The following is a 12,494-nucleotide window of genomic DNA, read 5'->3' on the forward strand; positions in this document are numbered from 1 at the left end:
ATGTACCGCTAACAAGTGTAAACTAAGATAACATGTTTAAAAAGATTCTGGGTCCATTTTGAATGAGTTTAGCATCAGTGGTGCAGTGTTTTGCACGCTGCAACTACAAAAGCTTTCTGAGTTTGCAGAGCCTCTGATTTGTGCCTGTGGCTGGTTTGAGGGGTGTTGTACTATTTAGAGCCATCTGCCATGCCAAACAAAAGTACAGTTAAGTTATCCAGGAGACTTTTGTCTTTGAGAAGATCATTCAGAGGAAGCTTTGACACATGCATTTACAGTGGCTTACTATGAAGGCTTGACAAGAAAAATATATATATTGGATGATACTATTCTGCCACTTTTTGCTTGTCACAGTGGAGCCGTCATTACAAACAAACAGCAAGTAAAGTGAACACAGTGTATACAAGCAACACACTCCTCACAATCCTGGTGATGATTACAATTTTGTATTTGTCATAACTTTAGTTTGTGTCTAATTTTGGAGGCAACGTTGAAATAAAAAAGCCACAGTGTGCTTGAAACAAACAAGTAATGTCCGACCATGACTAAAGGCTAAAGTATTTCTATATTTCTACTACCACAGTATGCTCTGTTAGGGGGGCACAGGGCAGGAAGTTGCTGTTTGGGCACTACCTACATCTCACTTCACCTCCAAATGAAATCCAGTGAAACCAGTAACTTTATGCTGGAATAATAATTATAATTCCTTCAATTCCTTCCTCCTCCTACACATTTCCTCCAATTAATCAAATTAACAGAACAAGTTGATATGCCCCCCTCTGGGTGTGGTGCCCCAGGCCAGTTACTCAATCTGCCTGGTTAGTAATTCATCCATGACTGTACACATTTTCCTTGAAGGCATTTATGCAGTTTGTAATTGATTTACATGGAAATGGACAGAAATAAAATGGATAATATAAGGTTGAGAGAAGTTCTAACCTTGCATTTTACCTCAGCACACCTGGCCAATCACTATGTAAAGTGGGCATGCTTGTTAGATTGTTGGTTTCAAAACGTTACATAAAATGCCAGCTGCAAAAGTACAGGTGTGGGCAGAGACAGTTTGACAGTTTTTATTCTCCACTGATTCTAGTCAATACAAAATATTCTGGATTACAGTTGAATCACATTTTCTTCAGTTTTCTGGTAAATAGCTAAAGAGCTTTCACATGCATTTCATCCTAAATAGCATGTTTACTTCTCCCTACTATCTAACAGTACCACAGCCTTTGGGGATACTGTTGTCTTGCATGCATAGGGGTACTAGCAGTAACTCAAGCTAGAGCAGCAGGCTTCCAGAATGATGGCCTCAGGACAAAACAGTGTTTTTCCCTGCGGCTCCTGGCAAAGACAACTCCCACTCGCCACCACATGAGGCTTTGTGTCTAGACATGACTGCACATATGAGGACATTAAAACACAAGAGGAATTTTGCCGAAGCAATTTCTCACCACTGAATCAGACAGAGTCACGGTAATGATCATAATACCTGCGTGGCCTGTGGGGAGGGGGCCATTAAGGAAAGCATCACTGTACTCATGCTGCTACCCATTTGCCAAGGGACACATAAACAGATAAGAGAGGGAAATGTAGAATTCCCAGAGTTGTGAGGGTTTCCCAAAGAGAATTCCTCAGTGCTGTACATACTGGAGTCAGACATTGTGACGCAATTGCAAAGCCCATTTTCCTAACCTTTGTGTCGTCCTCCCGGGTCAAATTGACCCTGTTTTGACTGTTCCTTCCTTCCTTCCTTACTTCCATCTGTCCTTGCTCCCTCCCTCCTTATCTCTTTCTTTCCTTCCTTCCTTCTTTCCTTCCTCCATGCCCCTTTCTTTCTTTCTTCCTTCCTTCCTTCCTCCCTCCCTCCCTCCGTCCCAACTTCTTTCCTTCTTTCCTCCATCCTTCCTTCCTTTCCTTGTCTCTCTTCCTTCCTCCCTCCTTCCTTCCTACCTCCTTTCCTTCCTCCCTCCCTCCCTTCTTTCCTCCATCCTTCCTTCCTTTCCTTTCTTCTTTCCTTGCCTCCCTTCCTTCCTTTCCTTTCTTCTTCCTCCTTTCCTTCCTTGACTCGGGGACAACAGGAGAGTTAAAGGAACACTTTACCCCGATTCCAGAAAAACACCTACATACACATCAGCTGACAACTTTTTTTTTTTTTTACCTGACAGCGCTGTTGGTGCTATCAGGATCCACAGCAGTTACCGTGCCGACCTGGGTGCCAGCGGGGGAGTTTTCATAGATATCCATGATGTAGTAGTCCATGGAGAAGACCGGCGGTTCATCCACATCACCCACAATGACCCGCAGCGATGTGGAATCCTTAAATGGCCCCAGGTGAGAGAAGCGGGAGTCTGGGTGAGTGTTGGCGCCTTCAATATTTAGTGTGTGAACTTTTTTCTTCTCGTAGTTCAGAGGCTGAAGAGGAGACAGAAAACACAAATATCCTAAGGCTTAGAATTTAGAATATGGTAATTATTGACAGGAATAGTTTTTCAATTGTATATTAGAATATTTTTATAAAATGTTCATGTTCCCTAGTCTTTAACTTTTCCTAAAATAATGTTATGTAGCTCCCCCTATTGAAGATAAATGCAGATTATAAACATGAGCATTTATACCTCTAAGTGCCACCGGGTAAAACTTACCCCTATTTGAAATGCATGAATTTCTGCACCGTTAGTGTGAGTGATCTTACAAATATGTCAAGTCATCATTAAATTATACAAAGAACAGAGAGGAATGGACCTGCAAAAAACCAAGAGCCTGAAGTGCAGGAAAGCTGTGTGTGTAAAATGTACAGTCAATGTCCTGAATGTCTGCTCAAGGAGAAACACACATGATCACATGTTCACATGAAGATGATTTAGCCAACTCACACATGTTCAATGTGTGTAGAGCTTATTATTCACTCTTTTTTGTTTTGCCATGTTACTAATTGTTTTTAGGATGTTTTGCCTAAACTGCAGATTTTCTTACTCTGTTTTCATGAGTGAATTCTTGAGAAAAAAAAAAACTTGGTTACCCCAAGCTTTTCGGTGATGTACTCACACATTGTTGAAATGCCAAAATTAATAATTGATGTCATTATGGAATTAATTCTTCATAATAACATCACACCACCCACATATGCACATATTTACTCCTAATAACCATTTTCAGTGTCATATTAGATTGATTCACACTGATGACCATGCAGATAAATAATGTAAATGACCACACTTGTGGCTGCTGTATTTTTGCAAATTTCTCCTTGTAATTTTCTCTTTTGCAAATAGACTAGTGCTGTTACACATACAGAGATTATAAAACAGGCACAAAACACAAGTGTGCTATTTGTGACTTTAGACATTCCTTTGTGAAGGCAATGCCTTAATACAATGACAGAGTACATTATTTTAGCATTACAAAAGGTGTCGGCAGGTGCATGGTACATTGTACCTGCTGGCTGTTTTAGGTATACTCTGGCTGCTCTAGTATTAATGAGCTGCTAAACATACCGCAATCACGTTCATCATCAAAAAATGCCTTCAAAGGCTGCACTGCTCTGCCATTATGAGTTTATCTCTGACCACTGTCAGGTCAAACTGAAGAAAAGTAGAAATCAAAAATCCCAACCGGAAGGAGCCATTCAAAATCTGTGCAAAGCCACAGCATCAACTAACAGCAGCCGCTAACACAGCAAACCTTTAAAGAGTCTGCAGCCAAGTATTACTGCCAGCTGGACTGGTGGTTGGTTTAAAAACATTGCATAATTTAAAAGCTACATCATTTAAACATTGTATAGTATAAATATTAAATTGAATGAAAATATAGTAAAAATGTTAATGTTAAAATAAAAGTTAATAGTAAAATGCAGTAACCATCAAAATAATTAATTACTTTACCTCACCTGCACAGTGTGTTACTTTATTTGCACTTAATGCTCCATTTAAGGGAAATAGGACACTTTAAATATTTGCAAATGTGTATATTTTCCTGTTTACATGTATTTCATGTTTATTTATTTTCAATACAATATACAGTATTTATATTTTCTTTTTCTGTGTTTAAAGTTTTTTTTTTACCTCATGAAACAACAAATGAAATGACTAATGAAGCTAATGAGACTAAATCCAACTAATGGCATTCATCTGCCAACTAAATACACCTACAAATAAAAGAGAGAAAAAGGAGAAGCAAAGCTGTTTGTTTCATTGAGTGGAATCCAGTCCAGCTCTGAGAAGATGAGTTTCTCTTTCAAGTGGAGAAGTTGCACAGAAACTTAAGGATTCTTAAAGAGATACTTTGACACCACTGACACAGCTGTTGGTGGTAGAGGAGAGTGGTAGATAATTGCTCCAGTGTCCCTCTATCATTATCCTGACTGTCTATATCAGATGAGTATCAGACAAGCTCATGCCTAGATTATACTGTACATCTGGCTGCCTTCCAGAATTCATACTGTAGTTAATTATTCATTATTCATGTAAATATCTGAACTGCTGTGTAATGGCTAGCTCAGCATGGTATCAGCAGAGGCAGTGGAGACGGGTGATGGAGAGTGGAGCGTGTTGCTCTGCACATCTAGAGCATGGAGTACAAGCTAACATCACAGGTATATTTCATTTTTGGTCTACAGAGCAGAATGACTTGATTATCTTTGGCAAAGCAGAGTAGATTCTGTTGAAGTGAACACCACTGAAGGTATCATTTGATACTATAATAAAGTGCATGTACATATACTGTTATTAACTTACTGTAGCAGCATAGTCTAATGGCTGATTTACACTTCTGCATCGGAGCGACGCCGTTGCTACGCCGTCGTTGTCCTTTCGAAGTTCTGCGTCGAGGGAACATGTTGCTAGGGGGTGTGACTGTGTGTGTGTGTGTGTGTGTCTGTGTGTGTGTGTTGTTTCAGAGTAGTCTCTATCTGTATCCTTGTTTATCTTCCAGTCACAGTAGCATGTAGCATTGCGCTATGTGCTCTAATAACAGAAAACACATACCTATGTTCATTATTAATAAATAAAGCAACTGCCGGAGGAACTGACGCTTTGACTGGACCAATCATAGCCCTTGTGGTCCGCGTTGCCTTGACGCGTATTTAGGATTTTTTGGAGGTGCATGGCGTAGGGGTTCCGACGCAAAAGTATAAATCAGCCTTAAGGGTCTGTTAGAAACTGCATCCTTTCCTACTACTCGTCAGAGGTGTTTACCCTCACAGGCAGTACCATGCTGCTGCTTCACTTCACCTGTTGTGTGGTCTCCATGCTTAATGCGTTTGTGTTTCACTGCAGAGCAGCGACAGAGTGCGCATGCTCTTGTTTAGCGGTGGCAAGTGTCCTCTCTCTCTCTCTCTGCGTTATACTGAATGCTATTCAGTGGCTAATGCTAGCGTTCTCACAGGTAGATGCAGGTTTCGCTCATCAGCCAAGTTCACCGGTGGTGTATCATGTGATGTCACCACCAGCTGATTGGACCGCTGCTACTTTGTCTCTTACTTTCTCTGCTTTGTCTCATCTGATTTATTTACTGCCATTCCCCACTCTGCTGCTGATGTGTGCTGATTGGTTGCTGCTTCGTGGCTTGTGTCGTGGTTGGTCTGTCTCACTGCAGACACCACCTTTAACCTGGGTTTAATTCCCTCATTTTAAATAGTATGACTGTGTAGAGTTACTCCCTTTATTTTTGGATAATTTGTATTTTGTATTTTGTTAATCTATTTGGTGCAGCCACTTTAATTGCCCATTTAATTTCAATGGCTGACGTTGATTAATATTGATATTTTTCTGTGTAATTCAGATATTTATTTGTTTTTGTTTTCTTTATATTGCTTTTGTTTTGTGTGGGCAGTTGGGATTAGTTTTATGTTGTAACCTGCCCACTCCCTTACTTTGTATATCTTGTTGTACATTTTGGTTAAACCGTTTCTGTTGTAACTCCCGTTTTGTGTTTATCCTTCTCAGTTGTTGTAGGCTGGTGGTGGTAGTCTACATAACTGCAACATTCTCAACTGGAGATTCTAGTTGGGACCTTTGTGATGCATGTCAGAAGCACTCTGACAGTGGGGAAGCTCTAAGGTCATCAGCCAGGAGGCACCCTTCATTGATGTTTCAATCCGTTAATCCCAGATGTTATATAGATCCCTCTACAACTGACTTCCACATGTTAGACGTGCTTCTCTGTACTCAGCTGCTCCTTCCCCTCCATGGGACAGTGATGTGTGCTATGATCACTGTCCCGGCTGTGGTGGACCATGGGAAGATGTATGGTCACACTGATCTCTGCAAGGAACTTAAGCAGCCGATCAAGGTCCACTCTTAACTTCCACATACCACAGACACAGGTTGTTCAGGATTAGAAGGATGTCATAAGTGGCCCTAATGGGGGAACTCAACCTAACTTGAGGTATCTTCAACATATCAGTCCAACTTAAGATCTTGGGTACTACTCCCTTCCTGGTTGTCCAACCTTTTTGCTACCGCTGACTGAGGACTCTGATCTTATATTGCTCCTCCTCCATTCTGATCACTCAAGATCACCAGCTCTTTCCTCTCCTTTCCCATGGCTTTGGACCACATCTTCAGGAGCTGTTTCCCACCCCAGGCAAGCCCTCCCTTACTGCGTCCAGCTGATGATTTCATTTTGCCTAAGCCTGCTGATGCCTTGGTCAACTACTTACTCAGACCTCCACTTATGTCCAGTTTGTAACAGGGCCTTGGTGATCTGACAAGTCTCTCAGCTCGAACGCAAGCCTCATCTTCCATCTGTAGCCCAGGTTGATTGACTTCAGTGTCAGCTGAAGTGTATTCCTTCCAAATAGGCCTTGAGAAGCTGAGCTAGACTTAGACATGTATGGATTTAATTACTGGCTTTGGAGTCATTACTGTGGGTGTGATGATCTAGCATTTTTAGGGGCCACGTCAATTGCTAGTTTAGGGTGAACTGGTAGCGCCAGACCTTAGACTTCCTTGAGAGATGGCATCTGTTTGTCCTTTCCATGCTTTCAGAGAGCATGTGTTTGTGATACAGATCAGCTGTATACAGTGTGGACAGTTTTCAGACTCCACCAACAAAGTAATTCTTTCTCCATCCAGGACCGCTGTTGACACATTTAGCTAAAAACCAACTGTGTAAACCTGGTGATGCTAGACAGGGAGTCACCAAAGCCATTTGATTTTATCCTTTTGGGAACATGAATGTCTGTACAAAATTTGAATTTCATTGTAATCCATCCAATAGTTGTTGAGGTATTTCAGGCTGAATAAAAGTAGTGGACTGACAGACAGACATTTCTATCTCTAGAGTTATGCCACCACACCCATATAATGTTTCATACCATGGAAAAAATGCTTCTATTATATCTATCTTCTATTATAGATCCTAGAGACTAACCAAATGGTATCTATCCATTCAATATTCCATTCATTTCATCAAGAGACCTACTCAATTTATCTTCTGGACATGTAAAGGAATATTTTGATTTTCTTAAATATTGCATTGGCGTACAAATATATATTACAAATATTATTTCAAATAACTGTTAAGCACTTTGAACTACACTAGTCTGTATGAAAGGTGCTATATAAATAAATGTGATTATTGCAGCATTGACATTTCTCATAGTGCTCTTATTGTGCTTAATGGTCCCTACAAAAAATATTGACAGAAAACCCATTGATAATAGTTCATAAAACAAGACATCCCCAGAATCCATGGTATTTCATAGTGCTGATAAAAGCAAACTTTAAACTGTGAAAACAAAGGAAAACAATTATAGATGCCCCTTGCACAACAGCCTTCCTCTTTTAACTTGTGGCTCTGAAAAGCAGTAATGCTCACTCCTGCTGAGCATGAGCTTCCCTGTTGTCATGGTTCAAAGGCTACAGAGGCAAATCAGACACACTTGACTGTCAAAGGATTTTGGCTAGGCTGAAGCTAGGTGTACCAGCCATGCATGTTAGATTGGATCCAAATCCAATTTCTGTACAATTCACTTCAGTATTTTTGAAAAGACAGAGAAAACATTTTGGGACTCTTTCAACCAGATAAAACTGGTGCTTGAGTGTCTCATATGAAAAGCTCAGAGTTGCGCAATTGTATTGACTTTTGAATAGAATGTCAGATCATCTATTCAGTAGCTCCTGCTGTGTAGCGTATTGACTTCCCCAACAGATTAGTGATGCAAATTTAACATACACAACGTTTTGGAGTGCAGTTTGTCTTATAAATATATAGGATGCTATATGATGATATACAAAACATATTAGTACTACAATTTCTTCAGCCATCCCACCACCTAAATGCAATCCTGGAACAATCACCTTAATGATATTAATAGATCTGCTCTACCTTACTGCAGTATTGAAGAGTAACTAAGTAAATGTACTCAAATCTTTAACTTGAGTACAATTTGGAGATACAATACCAAGCAAAAGTTTGGATGTCTTTTTATGTTAGTGGTGAATATGACTTTACTTTGTTTAAGCTGATATCCATCTGCTGGCCTGACATTTATTTAACTGTCTGCTGAGGAACAAGATGAACAGTAAGATACAATGTTGTTTGATCTCTAAATATTTGTATTTTATATTTATAACATAACATTATTGATATCCCTCCACATGATGACATTGGTAGTATTAAATTGGTAATAACAAACAACAACAAATGTCCGTACTGCTCTGGCTCCTTTTATGTTTGACTGAGGAAACCACTGTAGTATTGTTGTCTCTGATGTAGTCCAACACATTCAGAAGAACAAAACCAGGCCAAGCTTTGTCAGATACACAGTAGACACGGCTGTGGATGATGTAATATTGATGATGTGATATTTGAAGTGTGAGTTGTGTGGGCATTCTGCACCTTGTTGTCTGAGATGTCAGAAACTGATCTGGACTCCTTCTAGACTGATACTGACACAAGACAAAAGAGTTCATTTGTTTTTCCTTTAATACGTGCACACTGAGATTGTAGTTATTGACTATTTACACTGAAATGTGTTATTTAGTTTTTTGTCCTCCATACTTACACTCTTCCCCTCATTTTGTCTGTCTCCTGTGTTTCGATAATGGGCTGCAAGTTCAGTAAATCCAAATTTCTTTAGTTCTGCATTTCTTTGTTTGAAATCAGTGCAGTACTGGTCCATTCAGCTGCTGATGTTTGTTAATGTATTAATATATTTTATATCTGTGATTATATGTCTTCCTGGTAAAAGAGTCAAAGACAGTAGGACGTAGCTGGAGCTACAGCTGAGCCAGCCAGACTGTATGGCTAAGCAGTCATGGGCATAAACAGGGCAAACTGTATGGGGCCACATTATTTTGAAAACATGAGCCTCAAATCTGAAGCCCAATCAGAACGCACTTGAAGCCCTTATGGTCAAAAACAGGTGGGGCCACTATGGAAGCTACAGACAAACCCATGTGGGACACATGTTGCAGCCCACATTTAACCATTATGGGGCCCACATGCTGGCTGGGAGAAACGACAGATACCTATTTATTTGTCATCACCTCTGACCCTCTGCAGTGGCCTTCTCTTAGGCCTTCAGATGTGAAGGCTCCAGGATGAGGATAGCACAGTGTATGAGTACATAGTTTCAATTCAGCTATGTTTTTTTTTACAGCTGATCTGAACTGATGAATGCCAGTTATCTCACTGGGTTGTGCATTTTTTTTTTTTTTTTTTTACAGTCAATGGACCTGAAGCTGTATGCACCAGATACATTGATCCAGTCTATTTTGTGTAAGTTGTTTTAGTTAAGCAACGTTTTTTAGTGAAATCATGTTTATTTTGCTCGTCTGTGTTTTGTTTTGTCTGTAAGCAGTAGGGGTGTGATGATACACTCACGAGACGATACACGATATTGGGTTCATGAGATCGAGACGAGACTTTAACTATATTTTTAAGAAAACTTCAATGAGGAAATAAATGACTGTTCTTTTATTTGAAATTCACTAAATAGAAATTGAATTGAAATCTTGCAATGAGTCACTTTAGTTCTATAATTCTAATTACCGTATATTGACACAAGATCTCGTCACACCCCTAGTAAGCAGTGGTAAAAGTTACTTATTAGACTTCAGTATCTTTATTTGCTTTGTTTGTTTACTGTGTTGTTGCTTTCTTTTATCATTTTTATATCATTTTTCTGTTATGGAAATGCTCATTGAGTCACATACCAACAATTGATATACTAGACCAATGTGCATCTGAAATATTCATAGGCAGTAAATGGTAGATAATCTGTCAGGAACATTGAATTAAGTATGAGCTGTATGGAACTCATATATATGTATGGGAAAATGACTCTCTAACACTGAACCCTACATTTAGATGACTCAAGCATACATCAAGTTTCAGTGGTGGAATAAGAGTTCAGATCTATAACGTCCAATGTCCAAAAATGTCTTATTTACTACCATGTAAGACCAAGAAAAGCGGCAAATTCTCACATTTGAGAGGTGGGAACCATCCAATATTTGGCATTTGTGCTTAGAAATGTGATTCACAGATCTGAAGCATCTGAACAATCTGCAATCTTTGTTGTTTTATTACATAATAATAGAGAACAAAGTTCCAGTGTCTTTGTATAATAATGAAAGACAAACCTATCTATAGAAATCATCTCTAGTTGCCATCCTGCTCCAATTTACAGCACATCATTCCATGGTGAGAAAGGAGCAAAGCTGTTTTACTGGAAATATCAGGCTGGATACAGATGTTGCCTTAACTGTCTTGTGTTGACTCAGCACTTATTGACACTTATTTTTACCTCAGTACCTCATTCTCTCTCTAAATAATTTATTTCTTTTACCTCCTTTGTTTCTTTGGCTCTAATTTGTGGCAATAATCAAGTCTGAATATTAAGTTTGTTTTCATTGTCAGAGGGGCTTTGCAAAGTTCTCAGCGTGCAACGTGTTACAGAAATAAACACAATGACATGGTTCTGAACTCTTAGTCAAAGGTAACAAAAATAACTAAAATACTTGTTCCCTGGTCTTTTATAAAACTATAATATATATCTATTTGAAGGTAAGCAATACCACATTTATAGGATTTACTTATGTTTATTTATAATGTAAAATGAATGTCTACTTTAAACAAAGAACTGTATCAGATTGTATCATATCCTATCAAATAGAATGGCATCCTACCAAATCTAATTGAATCATCCCATTTTAAAACGTATCACTCCTGAATCGGATCGTACCTCATGTATCTAGATGTGTACAGTATCTGATCGTCTTATATTGGAGAAATGCAAATCCCTAGTCTAATAGTATTTGGGGTTTGATGTGTGTTGGGTTGTGTGTTGTGTTACTTTGTACCTGCTTGAGGGAAATAATTCCTTCCCTGTGGTCGGTATCCGTGGTGATGGTGAAGATGGCAGCTGCCTCAGTGTTGGTGATGCTGTAGGTCATCTCAGCATTCTGCCCTTCATCTTCATCTTTGGCTCTGATCCGACCCACTGCCTTCCCCACTGGAGCCAGCTCTGGTACATACAGCTGGTAGCTCTCTGCAGCAGCAACAAGACAGACACATCACTTTTACTAATGCTGATAATACTTGGTACTTTTTTATATTCAGTTTGAAATCTGCTGTTACTTTTTCCTACAGTTGTTTTCTGTGATTCAGAGCCAGTTAATGAACAAGTGAACAAATGAAAAGGCTGGTGGAGCTCTCTGGTGAGCAGACTGATGCTACAGAGCAGGTGTTCCAACCATAGACCATGGTAAACAATGTTATATGTAGAATAGAATAGAACAGTCTTTATTGTCATTGTATATGTACAACGAAATTGAAAGAAATCCTTATTAGTGCCATAAGCCACAAAAAGCTTATGAAAGATAATGTAACTTTTTTTTTTTTTTTAAGTATATTTAGTACTAAGACTAAGGCGACTGTGGCTCAGGAGGTATAGCTGGTCGTCCATCAATCAGAAGATTGGTGGTTCGATTCCCGGCTCGATGTGTCGCTGGGCACATAACCCCATATTGCTCCTGTTGCTGTGCCAACAGTGTATGAATGTGTATGAATGGTTAGTTTCCTCCTGATGAGCAGGATGGTACTCTGTGTGGTAGCTCCTGTCATCAGTGTATGAATGTGTGTGAATGAATGACATGTAATGTAAAAGAGCTTTGAGTGGTCATAATGGCTAGAAAAGCACTATATAAGTCCATTTACCATTTACTAAAAGGAAGGTGAAACACGTAATACACAAACATGCCACATGCTGCTGTCATTATTGCACAATTTCCCTTAATATTGCACAGAAAACAAGCAAAAAATGTAACCCAACATTGTATTTTCAGATTATTTAAATAGATTAGTAATGGAATATGTGCATTTATCAACAAATAAGCAAACACATATCTACAAAATTCAAATGAACCTGTGTTCATTTTCACTATTTGCTATTTGACTAAATTACCATCTTTACACTTGCACAGTGTAAAATGCAAATAAGATCTTATCATATCATCACCCTCTGTGTGTGATTTCATCAGGGATTA

General features: G+C 39.1%; 1 protein-coding gene across 1 annotated transcript in view; it reads right to left on the bottom strand.

The window, feature by feature from the left end:
• LOC128369195 (cadherin-18-like) overlaps positions 1–12,494 on the bottom strand; it is a 207,895-nt gene that overhangs the window by 79,290 nt on the left and 116,111 nt on the right. Inside the window, exons 5-6 of the mRNA XM_053330195.1 lie at positions 11,310–11,497; positions 2,159–2,412 (exon numbers count right to left, since the gene is read on the bottom strand). Of these exons, the coding sequence (XP_053186170.1) occupies positions 2,159–2,412; positions 11,310–11,497 (442 nt within the window). The remainder of the gene's footprint in view (positions 1–2,158; positions 2,413–11,309; positions 11,498–12,494) is intronic.

Source organism: Scomber japonicus, chromosome 12 (genome assembly GCF_027409825.1).
Source record: "Scomber japonicus isolate fScoJap1 chromosome 12, fScoJap1.pri, whole genome shotgun sequence".
NCBI lineage: Eukaryota > Metazoa > Chordata > Actinopteri > Scombriformes > Scombridae > Scomber > Scomber japonicus.